The sequence below is a fragment of the Microchirus variegatus genome (genome assembly GCF_963457635.1).
Source record: "Microchirus variegatus genome assembly, chromosome: 2".
Lineage (NCBI taxonomy): Eukaryota > Metazoa > Chordata > Actinopteri > Pleuronectiformes > Soleidae > Microchirus > Microchirus variegatus.
Genome location: NC_139803.1, coordinates 19,797,281 through 19,822,875, shown reverse-complemented (window position 1 = coordinate 19,822,875; position 25,595 = coordinate 19,797,281). Strand labels below are relative to the sequence as shown.

Here is a 25,595-nt window from a genome sequence, read left to right as displayed (position 1 = left end):
AACTAGAGTCTTGATCCAGATCAAAACCAAGATTGGATTATGTGATCTAATAAGATTACATCATCCGTTTTTTCTTTTGACATACCCATTTCCAAGATTTGATGCAATCCATTATCCAAAATCCGAGCAGATTACTTTTGAAAAACCGGGCCCTGGTGATTTGGCCCGATACCATGTGCATATGCACACAACTTTATATAAAAGGGTTTAAATGGCATTACAATCACACTGCTCCAAGCCAGGGTTCACGTTAGCCGGCTTTTGGCCGTTGTCACATTAATTTGGCCAGCAAAAAAATGTCCGGTGTAAAAATGTCAAATAACTAAATCAGTGATTCAGGGGCTCTCCACACGGAGACGGAGTTTTAGGACCCGAAACGTTTTATAAAAAAATAACAAAAACAAAAAAAAACGTCGGCCTCGCATTGTGTTTGGAGATTGAACATTCACAGCTCATCTGTGACTCCGTTTATGTGTGTGTCAGTGGCTGTGTGTGCTCTGCGCTCACAGTGAGTGAGTGAGTGAGTGAGTGAGTGAGACTCTCCATTCCCAGTAAATAAAGTTAGCTGGATCTCACTGGTGCGGCAGAATTGTTTTAAAAATTAGAAAAAAGAATCACCAGGGGTCTGCAAAATCGCTGTAAATGTTGCATCATACTTGCCTGTATAAAGGAGTTTATTAAAGCCTTATATAAAATCAACAATGATGATAATAATGTTAAAGCAAATAGAGCATCCATCTCAGAATAGTAAAGTTAGGTATCGGATCTGAAGTGAAAAAAGGTGGATCTGTACATTGCATCCCGGAGTTAGAGTTGTTCCGATTCCGATACCAGTATCGGAAAGGCCTCCGATACTGCCGAAAATGCCGGCTCCGGTGAGGTCTTTTAGCAGCTGTGGTTGACTTTCGATTGGCTTTTATCGAAAGGCAACAAGGGAAGTGCTGTGAGTTTACACAGCTTTCCCACTGACAAGAAGAGGAGAAAGGAGTGGGAAGATGCCTGTGGAAGGACACAACTTCCTAAAGATCCGCGGCTGTGTTCCAGACATTTTTCGCCAGAAGCATTTGAGACTTTTAGTCGACCACAGCTGCTAAAAGACCTCACCAGAGCGGGTGGATACAAACGGAGACTTAAACCAAATGCCTGTCCGACAATTCTCCCACATAAGGAGCCTAAACGCCCGCGTGAAGCGAGTGAAATTCGCGTTAAAAAGCGGCAGAGACAAGAGACGCTGGATGCTCTCCTGAGCAGACAACCCGCTTCTGCAGTCGCCACTTCACTGTATATCCATATATGGAGACGCAGTTGCCACACAAACACCACCGGTTTTGTCCCACTCTCGCCTCATCCCGTCTTTCTTGCTCTTCATTTTGATGCTCGTTTTGTGAAACATTGTCAGTGCTGTCCTCCTCCTGTGTGTTTCGCTCGGGTTCAAATTGAAAAGGCTGAACAGATGACATGTTTATGCTGAACAGTCACAACAGGGTCCCGAAGCCCCCAGTACAACGTCACTACCCAGAGTGCATTGCGACGTTAACAACAATGGCGACCTACGACTTAAACTATTTTTACAAATTTTATAAAAACGAAGACATCAAGAAGGTTTTTTATATCAATTTATTATAACTGATACTAACATTTATCTTTTAAGAACTACAAGTCTTATAGCCGGGGTTCCTTTTAAGGTATTTTGACCAACGCATGTCACAGACATGTTCATGAGGACACCAGGGAACTAGGTTCACTTGGAGAAATAGGATATAATATGTCTACTTTAGCAGCAGCACTTAAGTTTTATCAAAGGAATTTATTTCTAGATTTATTTATTTAAGTTGCTGTTGCACTACTGTTTTATACTGTTCAATTTAAACATAATTTAAAATATAAATGGCTTCCATTGGCTGTTTTTAAAAGGGTTTAACCTGAGCCAGGCCTCACCACAATGATAATCATATTACAGTCATGCAGGTGTAGTATGATTTAAAAAAAAAAAAAAAAAAAAAAAGAATGAAAATTATACCACATGGGTATCAGTATCGGTACTCCGTATCGGCCGATACCCACAGCACAAGTATCGGGAGGGAAAATGGTATCGGAGCATCTCTAATCCAGGACAATTTCCATGGCAGTTGTGGCTGAAATTTTAGTTGATCTACCCAACTGTGTTTTTTTGGAATTGGAGTTTGAACACTGCTGATTGGCATTCTCAATTCCTTTCTGATATTTTCTTATATCCCTTTCCTGAAGATGGTTACCTTTAATATCGATCCAAATCTGTTAATATCAAGTTGTGTGCGTGGTATCAGGCCAAATCAAGGGTATGCAAACTTTTGATCAGCCTGCGCACATTCACAACAACATCATCATCATCATCATCATCAACAACACAAGTAATGAATTATTAGAGGCAGCAGTTGATCACCCACTTCTGTTATTGTGATGTAAAATAGCTGATTTTTGCATGTATTTTGGTGAAGGAGAATGAGTATTTTACACAGTGACACAACCTTCAGTTATCAGTCGATTGTCTAATGGTGAAAACTAGTAGGGAAAACATTCTAAAGATATAGACATTTTGGAGCTAAAACTCAAATTCAAAACATTTATGCGTATATACAGTCTTGATTACACACGGTCATCCTCAAGCTCTGAGATCGCATAATTTCTTACCTGTGAGCTTATTGTGGCTGAGGACCAGCTGAGTGATGTTGGACAGAGTGACTGAAATGACAAGATATATCAGGCCAACAAACCCCCTAAAACTTTCACTGGCATACGTACACACACACACACACGCATGCATGCACGCACGCACACTCACTATCAAAAGTAGTGCATCGTTCTACACCAATTGGGTGGCTGTATTTTGTCAACAGAACAGATATCGGACCAAATGGATTCCAAACAGTGCTGTATGCAGGCTTATAGCTAGGATTTTTTTAGAGGGTGCCCCCCCTTGCTTGAGGTAGAAATGGAGCATTCTGGGGCTTTTTGAAGGACCATTATGGTGACTCATGAAGTAAGGGCCTGTCTATACCCATGTGTCATCAGAACATCGTTTGGGTCGTTACCAGGGGAAAAATAGTGGGTCCTGCTGGCTAAAAGCCTGGCTGTATGCAGGTTTTTTAGTTCATGTTTGTCATAAGTATTTAATACCTCATTACGTCCAATGTATTTGCGTTATATAGGCAGTGTTTGTGAGAGGTCTTACTATCTGTGGCTGGCGTAATGTCAGGGTTAACAAGCACTATGCCGTTGTCAGTTGGCTGATGCTAGTGCTATTTCGCGTTTAACTTGAGCGTCTCTCAATATGCTATCAAGCTGAATTCATCTCAAACCACCTTCCTGAGGCCTGAACAGACGTGAGGGCCACTGAACGGAGACCACCTGAGATGCGACACATCTGTTGCTGCCCCATCAGATATCCACCGGGCTGCCGTTAACTGCCATGCTAACTCCCTTCATGGAGCGTACAGAGTTGACCATCAACATTGACCAACAGATTTTATCAGCGACAACAACATTCTGGACTACTATGTTCATATTGCTAGATTCATTGGCTGAGCTTGTGGATTATTCCACAGACTGAGGACTTTTTTGTCTGTTGTTATTGTTCCTTGGGTTGTACCCTGTACACTTTAAATAAACATGACTTGATTGCATACATAGCTGCATCCAAGATATTGTTATGGTAAGTACTCTGTTGCACTGACTTATGTCATTGCTCAAATTGTGCAAATAAAAAAGAAACGGATGAAAAGAAAGATGACTGCCCTGACACTGACAGTGAGGAATAAGAGTGTCCTCTGTTTTGTACAGTTTTCTATGTCATACTTGTAATAAATGTCGTTTTTATGGTTCATCACTGTTGTTTTCATTTGTGGAGGGATGAATGAGTAAATATCAATAGTAATATCAATATTAAATGACTCAATGGTCATTGGTCTATAAAATGAATGCCTTTTATTGATCTAAATAACAAGATCTTCTTGGACGCAGCTATGCATGCAATCGAGTCATGTTTATTTTCAGAGTGCATTTAACGTGTACGGGGTACAACCCAAGGAACAATAACAACAGACAGACAGACAAAAACGTCCTCAGTCTATGGAACAGGGGCGGCCGGTGTATAGGGACGATTTGGGCGACCTCTCCCAACTGGGAGGAGAAAGAGAATTTTTTTCCTCAGCAATTCCAAAGATCCTTAGTACTAATATTCCTTTCAGCCGTCTCTGCCAGCAAAGGTAGTTATTATCAGTGTTCCAGACATATTATCTGTCATCGTCCAATCAGAATCGTCAGATTCAAGCCACGTTTTATGGTTCCGCCTCTTCTGGGGCGATTTGACTGACGTGAAGAATTGCCCAAAAATTCTCCCATTGACTCTCATGTTAAAAACTTTTTTTTAGAAAAACATACCCTCCAATGCATTTTTAATGAGGATTTTTGTGCATGCACTAACGTGCTTACGTCATATGTAAATATATAAATATATGTTAGCTGTTTATGGCTCGTAGCAGCGGACAGCAGTCATTTGAAGCTACGTTCGTTAGCTTGTTTGCTAACATTGTTGATGTTTGTATTGCTCTGCTAAGGGTTTAACTGCAGGTTAAACTTCACGCAAATCAGACAATCAGACTGTTTTGTGTAAGAGAGTATTGTAAGATGCATTTATCAACACATCTAAAGATCAAATTCTGCACTTTCCTTTACACTTAATGAATAATTTGACTGCACTATCTTGTCATGTATGTGTGTTCTATGTATCTGGTAAAAGTTGTGAAAGCTCTTGATCCTTGGTCAGTTAATAAATACTTGACTTAATATGCTGCCCCTGTCTTTATGTGGTTGCTGGACACATCTTGTGTCCTGTTTAGCTATTTTACATCATGTAAATAATATTTGTTTATCAAGTTGCCATCTAGTGGACACAAGGAGGACTGTTAATCACCTAACAACAAATTGATACTGTCTTGCTTTATGCAACTATTGAATGGGTCACCTTAATCATTATCAGAAAAAATTGCCCCCCCTGAAATTTTCTTCAGGAGCCGCCGCTGCTATGGAATAATCCACAAGCTCAGCCAATGAAGCTAGCAATGTGAACATAGTAATTCAGAATGTTGTTGTCGCTGATAAAATCTGCTGGTCAATGTTAATGGTCAACTCTGTACACTCCGTGAAGTGAGTTAGCATGGCAGTTAACGGCAGCCCGGTGGATATCTGATGGGGCAGCCACAGATGTGTTTCACGTCTGCTCAGGCCTCAGGAAGGTGGTTTAAGATGAATTCAGCTCGGTGGCATATTGAGACGCTCAAGTTAAACGCGAAATAGGACTAGCATCAGCCAACTGACAACAGCGTAGTGCTTGTCAACACTGACATTACTCCAACCACAGATAGAATAGTCTGGAAATTTAGCTAAAAAAAAATTCTTGGTGGATAAGCATGACTCGTTCTTTTTTATGAACTAAACATTATGTAGTTCCACCCCTGTGGAGCGGGATGAAACGATAACAGGGTTCACCTTGTGGCCTATAGGAGGATTTTATGGCCAGTTTTAGATTTATTACATAATGCACCTTTAAAATATAGTCATTTACATTGAGGTGACTTGATTTTTTTCCCCACAAAGTGACTGTGTAAACACTTTTAGGTCCCCACAACATTAGTAACACACACACACACACACACACACACACACACACACACACACACACACACGTTTAAAGATGACTATCTTACACAGTCCAGGAATATCCAGCATGTTGGAGATACCTCTGTCGCACATCTCCACCTCTGGCAGGTTCTTGTCTCGACTCTCCTCCACTATCTTCTTCAAAGACTTGGACATTGTTACTGAAAACACAACGTTAAGTCAGACAACAGGTCCCACCAGTCCTTCTGCTGACGACACAGCCACAGTCCGCTTAGCACCAGCAGAAACACAAAATGAATACACAAAGTCAATAGTGAAAATAGTGAGCATACTTACCGTTTCACAGAGACTAATGAAAAAGAGGAAATTATTGGCTTTTAAAATCCCCAAGAATCCTACGCTGGATGCTCACACCCTACCGGAAGTTTGTGCGAGAGCCACTCTTCCATAATAGGACACTTCCGGTTTTCAGCTCATAGCCCCGCCTCCTTGTTAAACGCAGGACTGTTGCCTCCCTGCCTCAGAACCAACGAAACTTTCAAACTTTATTATAATTCATCCATCCACCCATACACCCTCCGCTTTATTCTCCACATGAGGGTCGTGGCGTGTACCAATCTTAGCTGACAGGGCAAAAGGCGGGGTACACCCTGGACGAAGTATTGCAATATGCTATTCAATTAATTCTTAATTAATTCTTAATTATTTATATATGTATTTTCTCATTCTACCCGTTTCTCAATTGTTACAGTGTGTGTGTGTGTGTCATGGATGTATTATACGTCCGTGGTGTCTTCTATGCAGGGATGGCTCTGCTGCTTTCCTATTGGTCAGTCGCGTCCTGTAATGAACAATGAGTAAACATATTAAACATAGAAACATAGAAAACATAGTTTTTTTAATAACACAACAAGGGCATTGCAACATATAAAAAGGAACACACGTTATACTTAAGAGCAAATATGCATATCTTGTTTTACATGTATTTGTCTGGTATGAATTATTGAAACGTAATGCCCCCTTTGGCGTCCTACAGTAGGTGGCAGCAATGCGCCGATGAAGCTTCGAAGTCTGTCTAGAAGAAGAAGTCGAAGAATGAGGAAATAGAAAATATATATAAACAAAAACGTGAAAACGTGCGCCATGGAGAGTCTGCGGGTGCTCGAACTGTACTGTGGGATCGGAGGAATGCATTACGCTTTAAAGGGTGAGCAGTTCATCTCAGCCTGTTTCTATTTTGCTCCGCTGTCTTTACTGCACAAAACATGGGTCCGTGTGGGTCCGTATCTGTTTTGATCGTTTGTTTTTTCATTTAAACCAATGCGCGAGAAACGGAAATGGACCGTGTACGGTCCGTGTACGTTTTGATCTTTTGTGTTTTGAAACCAATGAACGAGAAACGGAAATACCGCGGTTGTTTTGTTTTTTCGTTTTGAACCAAAAACGAAAAACCATGTTTTTCTCGCCGTTTTCTCGTTTTTGGTTCAAAACGAAAAACGAGAAAACCAAATTCAAATAAACGGCCCGATTGTGGTTCTTTTGCAAATTCCTTTTTTCGTTTTTCGTTTTTCGTTTCTTAATTATCAATATCACGGCGGTGATACCGGAAGCAGAAGTGAGGCGTAAAAACTTCAAAATAAAAGCGCGCTTACTTATTTTTATACATTTTATACCGTTCTCGTTATACACCGGTATGTAGTACATTTATTTTTGGTTAGTGAAGCTATAACAGCTGGTTGTTTGGAAGAAGGAGAAGTACACTATAATTATTTTAACTAAGTATGTGAATGCATATTTTTGAAAAACTTTAACCTGCCTAAATAAAGAGCACCAGCAGGGGTCCCCATTTCCCACAGTCAAGACTGACATGGCTTAAAAGAAAGAAAGAAAGAAAGATAGATAGATAGATAGATAGATAGATAGATAGATAGATAGATAGATAGATAGATAGATAGATAGATAGATAGATAGATAGAGGCCTATAATTGTATTTAATTGAAAAAGTAAAGAGTCATGTGGTGTCTTCTTAACAAACACCCTTTAGTAGCTCTAGCTTCACTTACCACACAGTCACTGCACCACCAGTGCTCGTTTTTGAACTTCATCACTGTATCATAATCATAATCATCATCCACCCTCAATTCAGACATAAACCTGCATGTTCTTCTGGCCTAACTCATGTCATGTGCAAGCATCTTTGACAGCTCAGATTGGTATGTAACCTAAGCTATTCAGTCAAACAAATCACACTGTGCTATATGCTGAGTGAACACTGTTTTAGGAGAGAACTATGGCCTTTTATCAGCCTGAAACGTGGAGCGCTTAAAATATCTAGCAATGTCAATCAGGCCTTTGAGCTCACATGTAATATGTTCTGTCACATTGGTGCAACAGCTTTCTTACATCTGAGCACTGCAAAGTAAAAACAATGGAAGTGAAATCTAAGTCTCCAAATATATCGTGAGCTGAGACAATACAGTGAGCAGTCACACTGTATAGTGACTACAGTGAATCATATTTACATTTCAGGTTGTCATGAGGTGTTGAACATGTTTTATTGACTCAAACTTAAAAACCTACTGGTGTGTATTCAGGATATGTATTATTACAGACTGATATAGATAGACTTGATATGAAATCTTTATTCGATCACTGACTGACAATGAATACTTTTTTTAATCTTCAAAACTAAAGACGTGTCTATTTACACCCAAGAGTGAACACTTACAAGGAGTCATGGTGGGTGAGTGGGCACTAGTCTCGTAACTTATGGGCCGAGGTTCAAGACTTGTAGTTTTAGTCAAATGTGCTTATAAACGAGCTGAGCATGTTCCCCATTTTTATATTTCCACTGAAACTATACACATTGTATAACATCATGCTTTGTTTCGTCTTATAATACACTGGAATGTAAAGGGAGAAGATGGAGAAATATCTTGTGAAACAGTGTTGACTCAGTTTATAGCACAGTGTGATTTGTTTGACTAAATAGCTGATGTTACATTAGATAAACATATCTGATGTGAGCTGTCAAAGATGCTTAGAAGATGACAGCAGTTAGGCCAGAAGAGCATGCAGGTTTAAGTCTGAGTTGAGGTCGGTTGATGATGATGATGATGATGATGATGATGATGATGATGATGAAGTTCAAAAACGAGTACTGGTGGTGTAGTGACTGTGTGGTAAGTGAAGCCAGGTCTACTGAAGGGTGTTTGTTAAGAAGACACCACATGACTTTTTACTTTTTCAATAGTCCTTTATCCATATCCATCCTTAATACATTTATTGCTACACATCAACACATCATCTTCCCTTCATGGAGGTATGGGTGGTTCTGAAATGATAAAAACATACAGATAAAACACATGGTGTAAACAAACCATAAAAGGTTGCAAATAAACGGAATAAAAGGAATTTGCAAAAACCAAAATCGGGCCGTTTATTTGAATTTGGTTTACTCGTTTTTCGTTTTTTCGTTTTGAACCAAAAACGAGAAAATGGCGAGAAAAACATGGGTTTTTTCGTTTTTGGTTCAAAACGAAACAACCGCGGTATTTCCGTTTCTTGTTCATTGGTTTCAATGAAAAAACAAACGATCAAAACGTTCACGGACCGTACACGGTCGTTTGACTTTTTCATTGAAACAAATGAACGAGAAAAGGAAATACCACGCTTGTTTCGTGTTGAACCAAAAACGAGAACACAACGTTTTTTTCGCCGTTTCCTTGTTTTTGGTTCAAAATGAAAAAACGAATAACGAGAAAACCAAATTCAAATAAACGGCCAGATTTTGTCTTTTGCAAATTCCTTTTTTTTGTTTTTCGTTTCTTAATTATTAATATCACGACGGCGGTGATACCGGAAGCGAAAGTGAGGCGTAACCATTTCAAAATAAAAGCGCTGTAACTTATTTTCATACATTTTATACCGTCCTCTTTATACACCGGTATGTAGTACGTTTATTGTTGGTAAGTGAAGCTATAACAGCTGGTTGTTTGGAGTAGAGAGAAGTAGGCTATAATTATTTTAACTAAGTATGTGAATGCATATTGTTGAAAACTTTTAACCTGCCTTAATAAAGAGCACCAGCAGAGAGCACCAGCAGAGGTCCCCATTACCCACTGTCGAGACTGACACAGATAGATAGATAGATAGATAGATAGATAGATAGATAGATAGATAGATAGATAGATAGATAGATAGATAGATAGATAGATAGATAGATAGATAGATAGATAGATGGATGGTTTATTTGCAAACCCCGACCCATAACTGTATGGCTGTATGACTGTATTGTCTCAGCTCACAATATATTTGGAGACTTGTTTGGATTTAACTTCCATTGTTTTTACTTTGCAGTGCTCAGGAAGAGTGCTATTGCACCCTATGCGACAGAACATACATGTGAGCTTAAAGGCCTGATTGACATCTCTAGATATTTTCAACATTTGAAGCCTGTTTTACATTATTTTAGGCCTTGGAAAGTGGCCTTCTCTTCGCCTTCAAAGTCAGTTAACATTTTAGTTTATTCATGCCACAGAAACTATACACATTGTATAACATCATGTTTTGTTTGGTCTTATATTACACTGGAGTGTAAAGGGAGAAGATAGAGAAATATCTTGTGAGTAGCTGTGCTCTCCGCGTTTCAGGCTGATAAAATGTCACACAGTTCTCTTAAAACAGTGTTGACTCAGTATATAGCACAGTGTGATTTGTTTGACTAAATAGCTGATGTTACAGTAGATATACCTATATCTGATGTGAGCGTGTCAGTCTTGACTGTGGGTGATGGGGACCTCTGCTGGTGCTCTTTATTTAGGCAGGGTAAAAGTTTTCAACAATATGCATTCACATACTAAAATAATTATAGCCTACTTCTCCTTCTCCCAAACAACCAGCTGTTATAGCTGCACTTACCAAAAATAAATGAATTTGTTCAAAATGAAAAACGAAACAAGCATGGTATTTCAGTCTCGTTCATTGGTTTAAATGAAAAAGCAAACGATCAAAACATACACGGACCAACATGAACCGCACACATGACACATTAGCTCCTTAGCTAAGGCCTTTCCTTAGCTAAGGTTACTGGTATCGGAATCGGAACAACTCTATTCTTGAATGCCCATCTCAGTCCCCAGACCGGAATATCATCGTAAATGGGTTGGGTGATTTAAAGCAGGCTCTCCATGCTCGGAAACCATCAAACCTGACTGAACTGGAGATGTTTTGTAAAGAAAATGGTCCAAAATACATTCTGCCAGAATCCAGACTCTAATTGGAAGCTATAGAAAGCATTTAGAGGCTGTTATTTCTGCAAAAGAAGGATGTACATTTTTTTCTTTTGTGGTGCCTAAACTTTTTCACATGCCTAATTTTGTTTTAATAATTAGTGCACACTTTCTGTAAATCATATAAACTTTATTTAACTTCTCAAATATCTCTGAGTTTGCCTCCTATATGATATATTTAACTGAAATTTCTTATCCAGACAAGCAATGATGGCTGACTGTCCCCAGATTGTCTGAGAATCCGAAAACTTGTTTTTCACAGGGATATGTGATGAGTCCTTGTCGTGTACTTGTCCGTGCAATACAAAGGCCAAAATAAAGTCATCATATATTACATTTGCTTTCACAATTTTTGTGTAGTAGAAAAAATGTAAAATATCTTAATCCATAGCTTCTAATTACTTTTTTTTTTCCTCCAGAGAGTGGTGTACATTTTCACATAGTGGCTGCTATTGACATAAATCCCACAACCAATCAGATCTATAGCCACAATTTCCCAGATACTCCACTCTGGAACAAGACCATTGAGGTGAGTATGAATATATATATATTTTTTTTTACTCCACACAATATACACAATATGTACCTACATACAATAATAAGTGTAACAAATTTGTCAAAAATAGTTTGCTGTGCGATTGTGATTGACCCTGTTTGGAGATTTCCTTAGCTTCATCTCCATAAAAATTAATGCTGACAGGGCTTCGGTAAACAGTTGCCCGATGTTGAAGTCTTATAGCTAATGTCCCAGCTATGCTGTGGCATGTCGGTAATAAATATTAAATTAACACTAATCTGTATCATGAGAACATTAATAAACTACTTATACAACGATTAATAAAAATACGATTAATCACGATTAATTACCATTCGTAAATATGCCAAAAAAATCAAATTTTCTCTTTATATTGTTGTAGGAACGGAGAGATAAATAAAGTATGTGAAAATATAAATGTAAAGAACAATAAAATACTGTAAATAACTTGTAAAAACCTATGAAAACCGATGAAAGTGAGAAAGTGCGTTAATGCGTTAAAAAAATTAACGCGTTAATTCCACAAATTAATCATCCTTTGACAGCCCTAGTAATAACAAATAAAAACCTACAGTGGCCCTGAAGTGCAAATAAACAACAACAAAAGAGAAACGACATTAACAAATCAGAAAACAAAGCAACAAAATAGACATGACATCAACAAATCAAAAAACACAACAAAAGAGAAACAACATTGACAAAAAGAGAAACGACATTAAAGGTCCCCTATTGTGCAAAATCAACTTTTTAATCTTTTAGTACTTATACTTGGGTCTCAGTGGGCCATACCAGTCCCCAAAATGTGAAAAAACAAGACTCAGTCATGTTTTAGTGGTTCCACTTTGTGTAAGTATAGGCGATAAAACACGCAATGTTTACACCTCCCGACCAAGTGACGACAGTGCGGACATTTCACCGTGAATGTTGGCTCCCCGCCAGGCAGAGTACTTCACAGATCCACCGTAGCTCCCCCTTGTCCCTGTGAAATACGAGAGTGCAGGCGAGGGAGGAAGAGTGGCTGTGTTTTACACAAACTTCCAGCCTCAGAGGATTTTTGTGTCCAGTGGATATATTTTATTTATGAAAAAAATGTTCACAAGCTTCACAAGCCCTTTGTTGTTGATCGTGTGTGTAAATTCCTATGCTGGAGGGACAGCCAAAATTGTGGTCACTCTATGCATTATGGTGAAACTCAGTAACAACGGGTAAACGGACATTACTAAGGGGTATATGGAGCGGGTGTTGTGACGACGGTGCATGACAATAGGTGATAAGTGGCGACAGTATGGCTGTGGCTAGTAAAGCCCAATTTATACTTCTGCGTAAAGTGCTCTGTGTAGGTTACGCGATTGGTCCTCAGGACAGGCCGAGCGAAGCTGCTCTGTGCCGGCTCACAGTGCGCACCCGACCGTCCACAGAGGCGGAGCTCATCCCCGCCGACAACGCCGCTGCCAAACTATAAATACGTAATATCTTAACACACACGGCACATGTTTAGACTCTTAATGGCCAATTTCTCGCCTCAAATGATCTTAAAACTACGTTCCGTGACACAGAAAAGTGAGAAACGGCCACTGTTTCAACAACAACAGTCTTTCTCTTCTTTCTCTCTCGATGCCATTGCTCACTGTAGCCAGAAGCACAACAACCTTGCGCAGCGACCCCTACTGATCGGGCGGGAAATTGCAGCGCGTGTCCGTCACCACGACGCAGAAGTATAAAGGCTCGAGGCTTCTCCATGGTGACCCAGACGGATAACGCATACGCAGTCGGAGAAGTATTATGTGGCCTAAAGTTAGATTGACACTCCCCTGGAAGCAGTGGATGTGTGTTTACCTGGGTCCCATTCACATGTAAATGACCAGGCACAAAACCGAGCGTTCTGAAAAAGGCTGTTTTGGCAGGGTTATTGAAATGCTATTGTGCTTCATCCTTATGATATTTTGACTAAAGCATGACACAGACATGTTCATTATGGCACCAGGACCTAGTTTAACTTGGGTTAATAGGGTATAATATGGGACCTTTAACAAATCAGAAAACACAACAAAGAGAAAAGACATTAACAAATCAGAAAACACAACAACAAAAGAGAAATGCCATTAACAAATCAGAAAACACAACAAGAAAAAAGATCCGACATTAAATCCGAAACAACATTAACAAATCAGAAAACACAACAAAAGAGTAACGACATTAACAAATCAGAAAACGCAACAAAAGAGTAACGACATTAACAAATCAGAAAACACAACAACAAGAGAAATTATATTAACAAATCATAAAACACAACAACAAAAGTGAAAGAAGATTAACAAATCAGAAAACACAACAACAAAAGAGAAACAACATTAAATCAGAAACAACATTAACAAATCAGAAAACACAACAACATCTTGAAAACAGCTCCTCTGTTTTTTGTTTTCAGGGCATACCATTAGATGACTTCAACAAATTATGTTTTGACACAATTTTGATGAGCCCTCCATGTCAGCCTTTCACCAGGTGGGTCGTATTTGTTTTATATGCATTGTAAGTCTGTTTGCTCTTCAAAAAATGAAAATAGAAATAAAGGGCAAATGAGAAACTGCTGCCCATAGGTATGAATGTAGGTTTTCATGAAAAGTTACAACTTAAGCTACACCAACTAACTTCCTTCATGTCCTCTTTCACTACATCCATCAATCTACTCTTTGGTCTTCCTCCAGACCTCCTGCCTGGTAGTTCTAAGCCCAGCATCCTTCTAATAATATATTTACTATCCCTCCTCTGTACATAACCAAACCGTCTCATTCTGGCCTCTCTGGCCTTATCTCCAAAACATCCAACATGTGCTGTTCGTCTGATTAACTAATTCCTGATCCTATCCATCTTCGTCACTCCCAAAGAGAACCCCAACATCTTCATCTCTGCTACCTCCAGCTCTACTTCCTGTCTTTTCCTCAGTTCCACTGTCTCTAGTCTAGACCATACAGCATCACTGGTCTCACCACTGTCTACATACCTTTTTCTTTCATTCTGGCTGATACTCGTCTATCACACATTACCCCTGACACTTTTCTCCATCCGTTCCAACCAGCTTGAATATGTTTCTTCACCTCTTTTCCACACACTCCACTGCTGTGGACTATTGACCCTAAGTACTTAAAATCCTCCACCTTCTTTATCTCCACTCCCTATAGCCTCATGTTTCCACTTGGCTTCCTCTTAGTGTTGTGTCGGTCACGAACGATTCGGTCGAAAGAACTGATCTTTTGAGTGAACAAACTGGCTCGGAACACCATCACTCACTCGTGAATCTTCAGCAAACAATGCCAGCCAACGTGCGCTGAGCGGGGAGAGACTAGTAAGAAGAACTGTCTGCCGCTCTCACTCACTCCTGGAGGATGTGATTCGTTCGCGCTGTCACTCACTGACTCAGTCATGATTCGCAAATGTACTGACACAGAGAACTGTCACGGAGGAGGACGTGAATCATGTTTACAGCTCACGTGTACTTATTTGAGTATAAATATGCATACATATTATTGACTGAAATGTTGCTTCTCTCTGCAGGATAGGTCGTCAGGGTGACATTCAAGATGAAAGAACCAAGAGCTTCCTCTACATCCTCGATCTTGTGCCACGGTCCTAAATTTCCATATTTTGCTTTTTATTGTGCTTTTGTCGGCGTTTGAAACAATTTTCTAGCCCCACTAGTGTTTAATTATAGCTTAAGTCATTAGGCCAAGCACCAGGGGCCTCATGTACAAAGGTTGCGTACGCACAAATGTGGCGTACGTCCTTTTCCACACTCGCGTTCGAATGTATGAAACGTGAAATGACCTTGGAAATGTGCGGTGCCCCACGCCAACTACATGGCTGGCGTACGGATGTTTCTCCGGCTATTGTTCCTTTGGCCGTACTTAGTGGTGATGCTGGGATATGATGTGAAAACAAGTAGTCATTTAGGAAACGATGATAATTGGCTAATAAGCCGATTTCGGTCAGGAGTGTGCCAATCAACCCTGAGCGGAGAAATTCTTTTTCTTTCCTTTGTTAATTGCGTTATTTGATCAAAGAGGTGAATCTCGGGGCCTATTTAAATTGATTTGCATATTTAAATGGGGGCGTGGACGGGGAGGAGTTTGGCACCTCTGCATGTGCGCTCAACTCCACATTGATTTGGGATGTACAAAAGAAAAGTGCTTGGATCCATGCGTACGCACACTTTGATACATCTGAATTTATTTGTGCGTACAACAGTTTCTGGACGTCTTTGTACATGAGGCCCCAGGTCCGTTTCTCTGGATGTTTTTGCTTACCTTGGCACTAGTATTTACCTTTGGCCATCACAAGTTGATAATGAACAACCCCATCTATTTTGTCGTAGGGGGTTAGAAAAACATATCGATAACGAGAACAAAAGTTTTTGGTAGGAAGTATCCTAAAACAAAAAGACATGGGAAAAATACGATTTTGGGGCTTGGTTCCATTCTTTTTCGAAATATCACCCACAACAGCAGCAAAAGACAAAATTAAGATTAAATGTCTTCACTTTACCTTAAATCAGACAAGACAATGTGTCTGGATGTTCTGCTTGGGCTAGCTGTATAACCTCTATTGATGGGAGCAAGTGTATTTATTATTATTTATAACAATCCTCTTATATATCCTGCTGTTATAGCTCTCTGACTTGAACACAAAAATCGAGTAGTACAGTACAACATAGGCTTTAAACAATTTATTTCAAATATTAAAATTATTTTATTGTACTGTATATGAACAGATTGCTTGTCCTGGTCACTCACCATTTGGATAAATTCTTATAGAATTAGATTTGTGTCAATATTTTCAAATAACACTTTTCACGAAGCAAGCAACACTTCATGAGTATGAATGAGCAGACAGAAATGAACCACAAAATCAAAATACACAAATTGCAAATAAAATATCGATTTTAATCATTCAGCCACACGGTTGGTGTAGTGGTTTGGTATGTTGTTATAAAATGGTTCAGTGCATCACATGAAAAAGAGCTTCCTCTATCAGTTGGTTGATTCTGTAGGGTTTATTATACTTATCATAACTATTGTTATGGCCACACAGTTGGTGTAGTGGTTAGTACTCTTGCCTTTGCAGCAAGAAGACCCAGGTTTGAGAACTGGTTGGAACGAGGGCCTTTCTGCATGCAGTCTGCAAGTTCTACCCATGTGTGCGTGGGTTTTCTCTGCTTCTTAAAGTGTTGTTTCGTGATGTTTGAAAATGTTAACACAAATCTAATTCCATACAGTCTTATTTGCATATTGAGGCTTATGATCTTGGGACTTTTATTTGTGAAATCTCTCACTCAGCCACAAAGGCTAATAAACACATCACCCCTTCAAACAACAGTCACACTAGTCAGCAGTGCGAACCAGGCATAACGAATGCACATAGTTAAATGTTGACATCAGACAATCAATTAAAAACACACAAAACAAGAAAGAGATCTCAAATGTCCTTGTTGATCAGAGATGTCCTTTAGCTTTTCTTGTTGAATCTTCTGTCGTGTACACAGGGGGTTGTCTTAAAGGCGTGATTTTGGTCAGCCCTTCTTGACATTCTCTTTCTAACTTGCATATGGTGCTGGTGGTCAGGCTGAGCACGCCACCCCGCTTCATCCTGCTGGAGAATGTGAAAGGCTTTGAGAACTCCTCTGCCAGGTAATGATCAGTTACCACTCACAGCACCATGTATGTTAGACAGGCAAATCTGACTTGATGCAAATTATCTCTTTGGTTTTTCAGCATATCATCAATAATTACAAAATGCACTTCAGATCATGAAGTGATTCTCTACCTTATCTTTTAGAAATCTTTGAAGGATTTTCTTGCTAAGAAAGCATGCATTGGATTAAAACTCATCAACATGTATATTAAGTCATATATTTTGTTGGGTTGAATGAGCTTTAAACATTTCACAGGGAGCATGCAGTTAATATGATGTGTTACTTCTAGTTAAAGAAATGAAAAGCAGCTATTATCAAATATTTAAGAATATCACTCGTCTTATTAACAAGTTGAAAATTGAAATAAGCCGATCTGTAATTGGTAATCATTATTTTCTTATCTGAATATTTCTAATTGTAAGCCATGTTAAATTCTTATATGTCCTCATTTTATATTTCTCTCTAGGGATTGTTTAGTGAAAATGCTTGTGAAATGTGGATATACTTTTCAGGAGATCATGGTCTCACCCACAAGTGTAAGACACATTTACCCTGTAACTAATTTCCTTTAATAATATTATACTCTGGGAGCTCTACACACTGTAGAAACTTTGATTTGTATCACCTGTCTTCATAACTCCAGGTTGGAATCCCAAATTCAAGACTGCGCTATTTCCTGATTGCTAAGATTGCAACAGAACACACAATTTTAAAGGTAAGACTTACACAACAAAATCTATGTATTATATATCACAATATGTATTCTATTTAGAAATGACTTTGACATGCCATACAAGTGCTGGCCAATACATTCATCTTGTAGGGGCCAGGGGCCTCATGTATAAAAGAGTGCGCAGCTTTCATACTGAAAGATGACGTACACCATGCCCTTGTTCAACCCACAAAATTTATATACAAATGACTCTAAAACGCCCTCCCTGATGGGGTCAGCGTGATCAGCACTTCAATTTATGATGTATAAATTTAAAAAAAAAATAATAATAATTTTGTTTGTTTTTTTGGAATTATACAGTATAAATATAAAGTAACTAAATGTCTGGGTCACAGCGACTGCTGTCATATTAATATTGATGCTTAAAAGACTGGCTGTGCATTGATAGTTGATCCTGCAAGTGTTGTTTTTCAGATGTAACATTGTTGAGACATGACTTATCTATGTGATCTTAATTTACAGATCATTTCAACAATCTATAAATTTGTCAGTGTCACATGTCATCACCCAGTTACACACGCAAATTCTCATGGCAGCTCAAAAGTTTGCCATGCAGTCCGCAAAGTTCCACGCCAAGTACATTTTTATAGATGCCGTTGTGTGCGTGAAAGCAAGCGTACGGCGCTGATTTGTGTGTACGCAAGGCTTATACATGAGGCTCCTGGTGGTTAGAGGACATACCACATAGGGGCCTTTAACTTGAGTGGTAGGTCACCCACCACCCCCACCCCCCCATGTCACACACAGTTCTGCTGATAGTGATTGATTCATTGGTTTTGAACATGTCAATAAAATCCATTGACAGACTGTCAAAACATACAGGTAAATATGAGAGGCCTTTTAGGCAGTAAATTATACTTGGTTTCACACACAACGTTACATATCAACAGGGACAAATATGGTGGTAAAATGTCCGCTTATCCCGTTTCCTTCATCCACCGGGTGCCACTGCCACCCGCCACCAGGGATTGGGGAAAGACGATCGTCTTGTTTTTCTCCTGTCAATCATGTTTGTGAAGGCACGTCATATCCGTGAAATCAGGGGGGGAGAGGAAGTGGAAGAGGGACTGTGGCATAAAGGTTGTCACGGTGATGCTCTGCCAGCTCTGTCAGAGAGAGAGGAGAGGTGAGGAAGGAGACTAAGACTCTATCCACACAAAGAAATGTGCGGGTGAAATGGGGATTGTGTTGGATCAAGCAGTTTAACTGGAGGGACTCTGCACTACCCGTGTCTATATATAACGATTACTATGTGTATCTGCCCTGGATTCGAAGAATTCACGCTTCGTACTGATGTCCACATTCAGTTTTATTTTCTTCCGAAGAGTCGTGGAACACCGTGAAAACTATAAACATCAAACAAGTTTCAATAACATTTCAATATTTCATCCAAAACATCGGTCTTCAGAAACAATACAAATTGTATTTACCGTGTACACCCCGTAAACCAGCGGTAGATAATTTGGGCGAGCATAAAAGTTCCTCCGTCTTTCTCGCATTCGTCTCTCGTTTCCTTCGTTTTACGCACACCACTTCCGGATCATATAACTCACCGCTAGAAACAGCTGACTTCCGGTGTCGCCATGGAAACCCATAAACAATTTCTCTAGCGTCAGCTACACTCCCACCAATTACCTTAAGATTGGCACAATGGAGATGTTAAACATTTAGACTCTTCATTAAACAATCAATGGTAATTTTAAACACTGTCATCTTCTTTAAACACTCACATATGAAATAAACAACCATGTGACTTCCATAACATATTAGTCAATAGAAACCATACCAATATAATTGACATCTCAATACACAAATAACACATCAGTATGAATGAACTACAGTATAATAAACACCTTTAGCTCAGAAGGCAAATATTAATCAATAACTAACCTTTCCCACCCTTTTAGTTGCTTTTTACCAAGACCACTAACTTCTGAATGGGTCTTTGAATGATGGATGGTGGACTGAGAACCCCTTTTTCCAACTTCAGATTTCCAATCCGCACTGTCACTTTCCGTATCAGTCCATCATCATCCTTGTGCGCTTCAACAACTCTAGCGAGTTTCCATTCATTCCGAGGGACATCCTCCTCTTTGATAATCACCACATCACCAACATCCACATTACGCCTAGACTCGTGCCATCGTTGTCTCAGCTTCTCCCTGAAAGCTTGTTGAACTACAAAGGAGTTACCATATCTGGAATTCAGCCTATCCCATGCTTGTTGATAGGCTTCTTCGTCTTTCCTGTAGAAGCTGCCTTCAAGAGAAACCTCTGCCTCCCCTGCTATATATTTCTGCAGGTAGAACAGCCTGTCTAGAGGATTAGAGCATCGTCTCTCTATAAGAGCTTTAAAGCTTGTGCTCCATTCTGCAAACTTCAAGGGATCACCTGAGAATACAGTAGGTTCTGGGGTTGGAAGACGGGTGAGAGTTAGTGACTCTTGTAAGGTCTGGACCAAGGATATCTCGTTTTGCGCAGCTTGCTGTTTTTGTCTTGGAATGTAGTGAGCAAGTGGGCTTGCGTCATTCACTTCGCTGTGTACAGCACTACAAGACCCATCCTTTTGTTTTGCCTCTTCTTTAGTGTAAACATTTAGCTTTGTCTGAATGATATCAATGTCTCGCTGATTTTCAAGTTTCTTCAACTGCTGACGTTGAGCTTCAATGGCAGCTTCCATATCCATTTCAGCTTTCTTTGCAGCCAACTGCGCAGCCGTTTCTGCCCTCTTAGCTGAGATGCTAGATGACTCTGAGAGGCAATCAGAATGATGGCAACTAGGTACAGTAACTCTTGAGGCTGTGGACCCATATATGGACCTAGCATAATCGTTTTGGAGAAGTACGCGCAGCCTTGACTTCTCTGTCGCAGCATCAAATTCCTCTCCCTCTTCAGTTAGACGCACTCTCATTAGATTAATCAAGTCTGCTGTCACAGCCGTGCATGCATCAATTTTTCTCCATATCTCTTGACCTGGTACTATATGGAGTCTAATGCTGTCATACAGCGCCTTCAACTCAGAATCCAGCCCTTCAGTTTCATCCATCATATTGTACAATTCTCCCTCAGAGCACACTTGTTTTAATCTGTTTCGAACATCTCTTACGTTACTTTTCCATTTTTCGTAAGTTGTCTTAAACTTCTTTTCTCTTTGAACTGCCTCTTGCTCTTTCAGTTCTTTCATTTTATGTGTATATTTTCTTTCACGAGAGGATTTTCTGGTTTTTGTTTCTGATATCTCAGACCGCAAACCTTTTTCTTCATCCCTCCCCTCTACTTCTTGCCCCTCTAACATGACATCAGTCTGTTTGTCACCGTTTAAAGACATTGAGGTTTAAAGAATAACAGGTCAAAGTAAGAAACTTAAGGTACAACAACCATAAAGATAATAGTGTCAGCCCTTTAAAATATGAATTGAATTCACCTTTCAGCTCTCAAACCAGAAACACAATAGCTGTTATCAGAACGTCAGAAGATTCAATGGATTTTTTTTTTTTTTTTTTTTTTTAATTAATAATCCCTTTCATTTCCCATTCGTTATCAATAGTCTTTAGTTCAGTCCATCAACTATCGGAGGCATAATCACTTGCACAATGTCGCCTGAGGACTCACGTTGTAGCCTGAAGCTGCGCCAGGGAGTGTCTGTTGATACCTGCTGGCTTGTTGCGGTGCAGGCACGTATCACGCCGAAGCCCGAAGCCGACTCTCCACAGCAGCAGGATGAGGAGCAACGCTGCGCGGCGGAGCCTGTAGCCTGGGTGTAGCTTGCTGCGGTGAAGGCATGCTGCACACCGAAGCACCGCCGACGCTGCCCAGGATGTGAAGCGCCGCTGTACTGGAAGCCTCTGGATGGATTAGGTCAAGTTTTCACTGTATCTGCCCTGGATTCGAAGAATTCATGCTTCGTACTGATGTCCACATTCAGTTTTATTTGCTTCCGAAGAGTCGTGGAACACCGTGAAAACTATAAACATCAAACAAGTTTCAACAATATTTCATCCAAAACATCGGTCTTCAGAAACAATACAAATTGTATTTACCGTGTACACCCCGTTAACCAGCGGTAGATAATTTGGGCGAGCATAAAAGTTCCTCCGTCTTTCTCGCATTCGTCTCTCGTTTCCTTCGTTTTACGCACACCACTTCCGGATCATATAACTCACCGCTAGAAACAGCTGACCTCCGGTGTCGCCATGGAAACCCATAAACAATTTCTCTAGCGTCAGCTATGGCTAAACTAGTCTGCCCAGACACAAACCCTGTTACTTGAGTTGTATTCTTTGGGGGTGAGACATGAGGCTTCCACCCGATGCTGCTGTTGTGATTCAACTTGTAATTGGTCAGAAAATATTAATACAAATGATTAATTATTTTTAATAATTAATTTTGTTATTAATTTTCTTAAAAACCCTTGCACGGGGCACCATTATGTTGTGGTTCAACAATAGTGGCAATAATTTGATTGATAAAAATAAAAGTAATAAACATTAATTAATTAACTTTAGATCGGGGCACCACCCTGAAATCAGGGAAAAGACAATCAATCTATGCCTTTCAAAATCAGTCTAAATAATCACTGTAATTGACTATATCAAAGATATCCCAATTGAACAGTAATGTAGGTATGAATCCGAGCACTGACCCTCGCAACCCCCGTTTGTCACAACATTCATGTACAAAAGACACAGACCGTTCCTTTAAGTGAACAAAAGTAACAATTTATTTAATCAAATAACAAGAATAAATTAAACAATTTGATTCATCAACATTAAGTATCCAAGGTTAATTGAATGATCTAAGTCAATGAACATTAAAGCATAATGATAACTTAGTGATTTGAACAAACAAAGAACGTGGTTATGAAGATAACATAAATGCAAACCTTTCAAATCGAAAGTTACATATGTAACTACGGTTCTATGAATCCTGGATGACCGCCAGAGGCGGTGCTTTAGCACTGAATGTCTCCATCTCGCGCATGCGCAGGTCGAGTTTTTATACCAACAAAGTCACCCATGACCCCTGATGACGCCGGCTAGCCTATATCTTACGGTGACATCAGAGGATCTGTTCCTGCAGAATCTTCTCGCGAAACCACGAGGATTCTGAGTGACAGAACGCTCTGGCGGTCATCCAGGATTCATAGAACCGTAGTTACATACGTAAGTTTCGTTCTATTTCATCCTTGCTGACCGCCAGAGGCGGTGCTTTAGCACTGGATGACCCATAACAACAAAGTCACGAGGAATGCCAGTACGTACCTCAGTGAGAGTAAAGGGTAGAGGCGGCAACAGGGCCGCACCCAGTGGGTGGGGGTGGCCACATTCACCCTATAGAATCTGGAGAGGGTAGCTGGTGATGCCCACCAGGGGCACGCCGCGCAGAGCCGCCCATGATGTAGCGACAGCCCTAGTAGAGTGACCTCCCCCGGATGGCAGGGGATAACCACCGTGTTTGTACATAATGACGTCCATAATTCTGTGTGAGAGTCGCTGTTTGGAGGGAGCACGGCCTTTATTAGGACGCCGTAGTAGAGAAACAGCTGTTCTGACCGTCTCAAGCTCACGGTCGAAGTTATATAGACTCTTAAGGCCTGGACAGGGCACGGCCGTCCTGACCTTTCCTCCCCTGCTGGGAGGATAAACTGTGCCAGGATTAAGGTTTGACGATGACAGAACCTGAGGAAGAAAAGCCCGTATTCGGCCACAGAGTGACCCCTGAGCCATCTGAGTCTGAGTTCGACCTCAGACATGAGTCCCTCACAGAGAGAGCATGAAGCTCCTCAACACTCCTTACTAAAGTGATGGTGAGGAGAAAGGCAGTCTTCAACTCAAGGGGGGGGGGGGGGTTGCAGCACCGGGGGCAGACCCCAAGCCAGAATTCTCTGTACCCTTGGTAGTTGTGGCCTTGAGGCTTCCCTTTAAGGAAAAGGACACAAGTCTGTGGCACTCCACGGTGTTGTCATCGACTTGAGCGTGTCGAGAGGACAAGCCCGCCACATAAGCCCTCCCGTCCGCCATTCGGGAGTGGCTGTAGGAACTACAGAATTGTTGTAGTTGTATAGTAGACGGGGTCCTCGCCCCTGTCGGAACACCAGGCAGACAGTTTACACCTGTTCACATACTGCATTTGGGTAGAAAGCTCCATAGTTTTCAGTGTGGTACATTGGGCTGTGTCTGAACACTCTGCCCGGAGGTCGTGCCCTGAAGTGGCCGACCCAGAGCTGGAGGTAATGAGGGTCAGGATGCCAGACCTGGCCCCCTAACTGAGACAGGAGATCCAACCTGTCGGGGAGACGCCGCAATGAGCTGCAGCAGAGCCTGTGCAGCAGAGGAAAACATGTCATCCCTGGCCAGAAAAGGGGGCCACCAGTAGCAGGTTGTGGCCCTGCTGGAGGACCCTCTGCAGTGTTTGAGGAATCAGCGGCTCTCTGGGAAGGCATAGATAAGAGCTTCTGGGCGATCGTGGGCGAGAGCATCCTCGCGGCTGAGAAGGGCTGGCCTTCTCTGTCAAGGAGAACCAGAGGGGGGCAATGGGTCGACTCCTGTGGCAAAGAGATCCACCTCTGCCCTGCCGAAAAAACATCCCAGATATTAAATACCACCTCTACAACAGAGTGTGTGCAATTATGTCAGAGAGACGGTTGAGACATAGTCTGACCGTACTAGCACATGCCTCTACTGAAGGAACTGAAGAAAAAGCTGCAGTGCCATGTGCACTGCCCGTAGCTGTGAGGGATACATCCGTGTGACAGTCTCCCGAAGGGATGTAATGGAGCCCATGGGCGTGCCCTGAAGAAGAAACCATCTCACCCTCCGTGGGGCCAGAGCAGGCCGAGGAGGCAGGAGGCCAAGGAGGCAGCGTTGAGCTTCCTGTGCTGGTGCCACTTGGCATACAAGTGGAAAACTGTTCGGCCACCTCTGAAGGGGGCTTAGTGGCAGCGGGCCTAAGGGAGCCACAGTGGCAGCAGCTGTTAGCTTGCCTAAGAGGCGCATATACTGGGCGTAGCGCAAGCAGCGGCCCTTCTGAAGAGGAGAAGAAGGATGAGGATGTCGTCCACACGCCGAGGTGATGGACAGGCCCTCATGCAACGGCATCCAGAGTCACTCCCCTAGAAAAGTGTACTCTGAGAGGGAACCAGGCAGCTCATTGTGAAAATCACTCTGAGGATCTTCATGCCCCGCGACTGCAGGGGTGAGAGGGCTGCTGCCACACACCTGGCAAGCACCAGTGGTGAAGGGAGAGGCGGACTGAGAGCAGGCTGCAGAAAATGCCTGGTGCTATGGGGACGTGAAAGTACGCGTCCTTCAGGTCCATTGAGGTAAACCATTCCCCTGTAAAAGCCAGTACACAGAACCACTGCATTACTGAGCATGTGGAACTTCGTGACCATCAGGAACCTGTTGTCCCCTCAAGTTGAGTGATAGGGCGGAGTCCATCGTCTTTCTTTTCCATGAGAAAGTAAGTTGAGTAGAACCCCCTGGTGACAGGGGTTTTTTCTGCTGGGTCGCGTATAATGGTCATTTTGACCAGGCTGTAGGTTAGGGGTGTCGGAACTGAAATTTGTACACGTGGGGTTAAGGTGGAATCACCTAAGGGCCTGTGGTGAAAGCAGTCCAGAAGCTGAGCTGCTGCTGGAAAAAAGAAACCGATAATCAGCCCCGGACTCTCCCCTGAGCTAGCCACTGG

At 41.2% G+C, this 25,595-nt stretch overlaps 2 protein-coding genes across 2 annotated transcripts in view; one reads left to right on the top strand and one right to left on the bottom strand.

The window, feature by feature from the left end:
- Positions 1-6,093, bottom strand: part of rsu1 (Ras suppressor protein 1) — a 47,775-nt gene extending 41,682 nt beyond the window's left edge. The window contains exons 1-3 of the mRNA XM_083910478.1: positions 5,995-6,093; positions 5,745-5,858; positions 2,671-2,721 (exon numbers count right to left, since the gene is read on the bottom strand). Coding sequence (XP_083766604.1) covers positions 2,671-2,721; positions 5,745-5,853 — 160 coding nt within the window. The 5' untranslated portion in view covers positions 5,854-5,858; positions 5,995-6,093. The remainder of the gene's footprint in view (positions 1-2,670; positions 2,722-5,744; positions 5,859-5,994) is intronic.
- Positions 6,094-6,786: 693 nt separating this feature from the next.
- The window catches only part of trdmt1 (tRNA aspartic acid methyltransferase 1), a 41,384-nt gene continuing 22,575 nt past the window's right edge, over positions 6,787-25,595 (top strand). Inside the window, exons 1-7 of the mRNA XM_083885882.1 lie at positions 6,787-6,865; positions 11,369-11,478; positions 13,913-13,989; positions 15,040-15,111; positions 17,103-17,168; positions 17,640-17,709; positions 17,817-17,888. Of these exons, the coding sequence (XP_083742008.1) occupies positions 6,802-6,865; positions 11,369-11,478; positions 13,913-13,989; positions 15,040-15,111; positions 17,103-17,168; positions 17,640-17,709; positions 17,817-17,888 (531 nt within the window). The 5' untranslated portion in view covers positions 6,787-6,801. The remainder of the gene's footprint in view (positions 6,866-11,368; positions 11,479-13,912; positions 13,990-15,039; positions 15,112-17,102; positions 17,169-17,639; positions 17,710-17,816; positions 17,889-25,595) is intronic.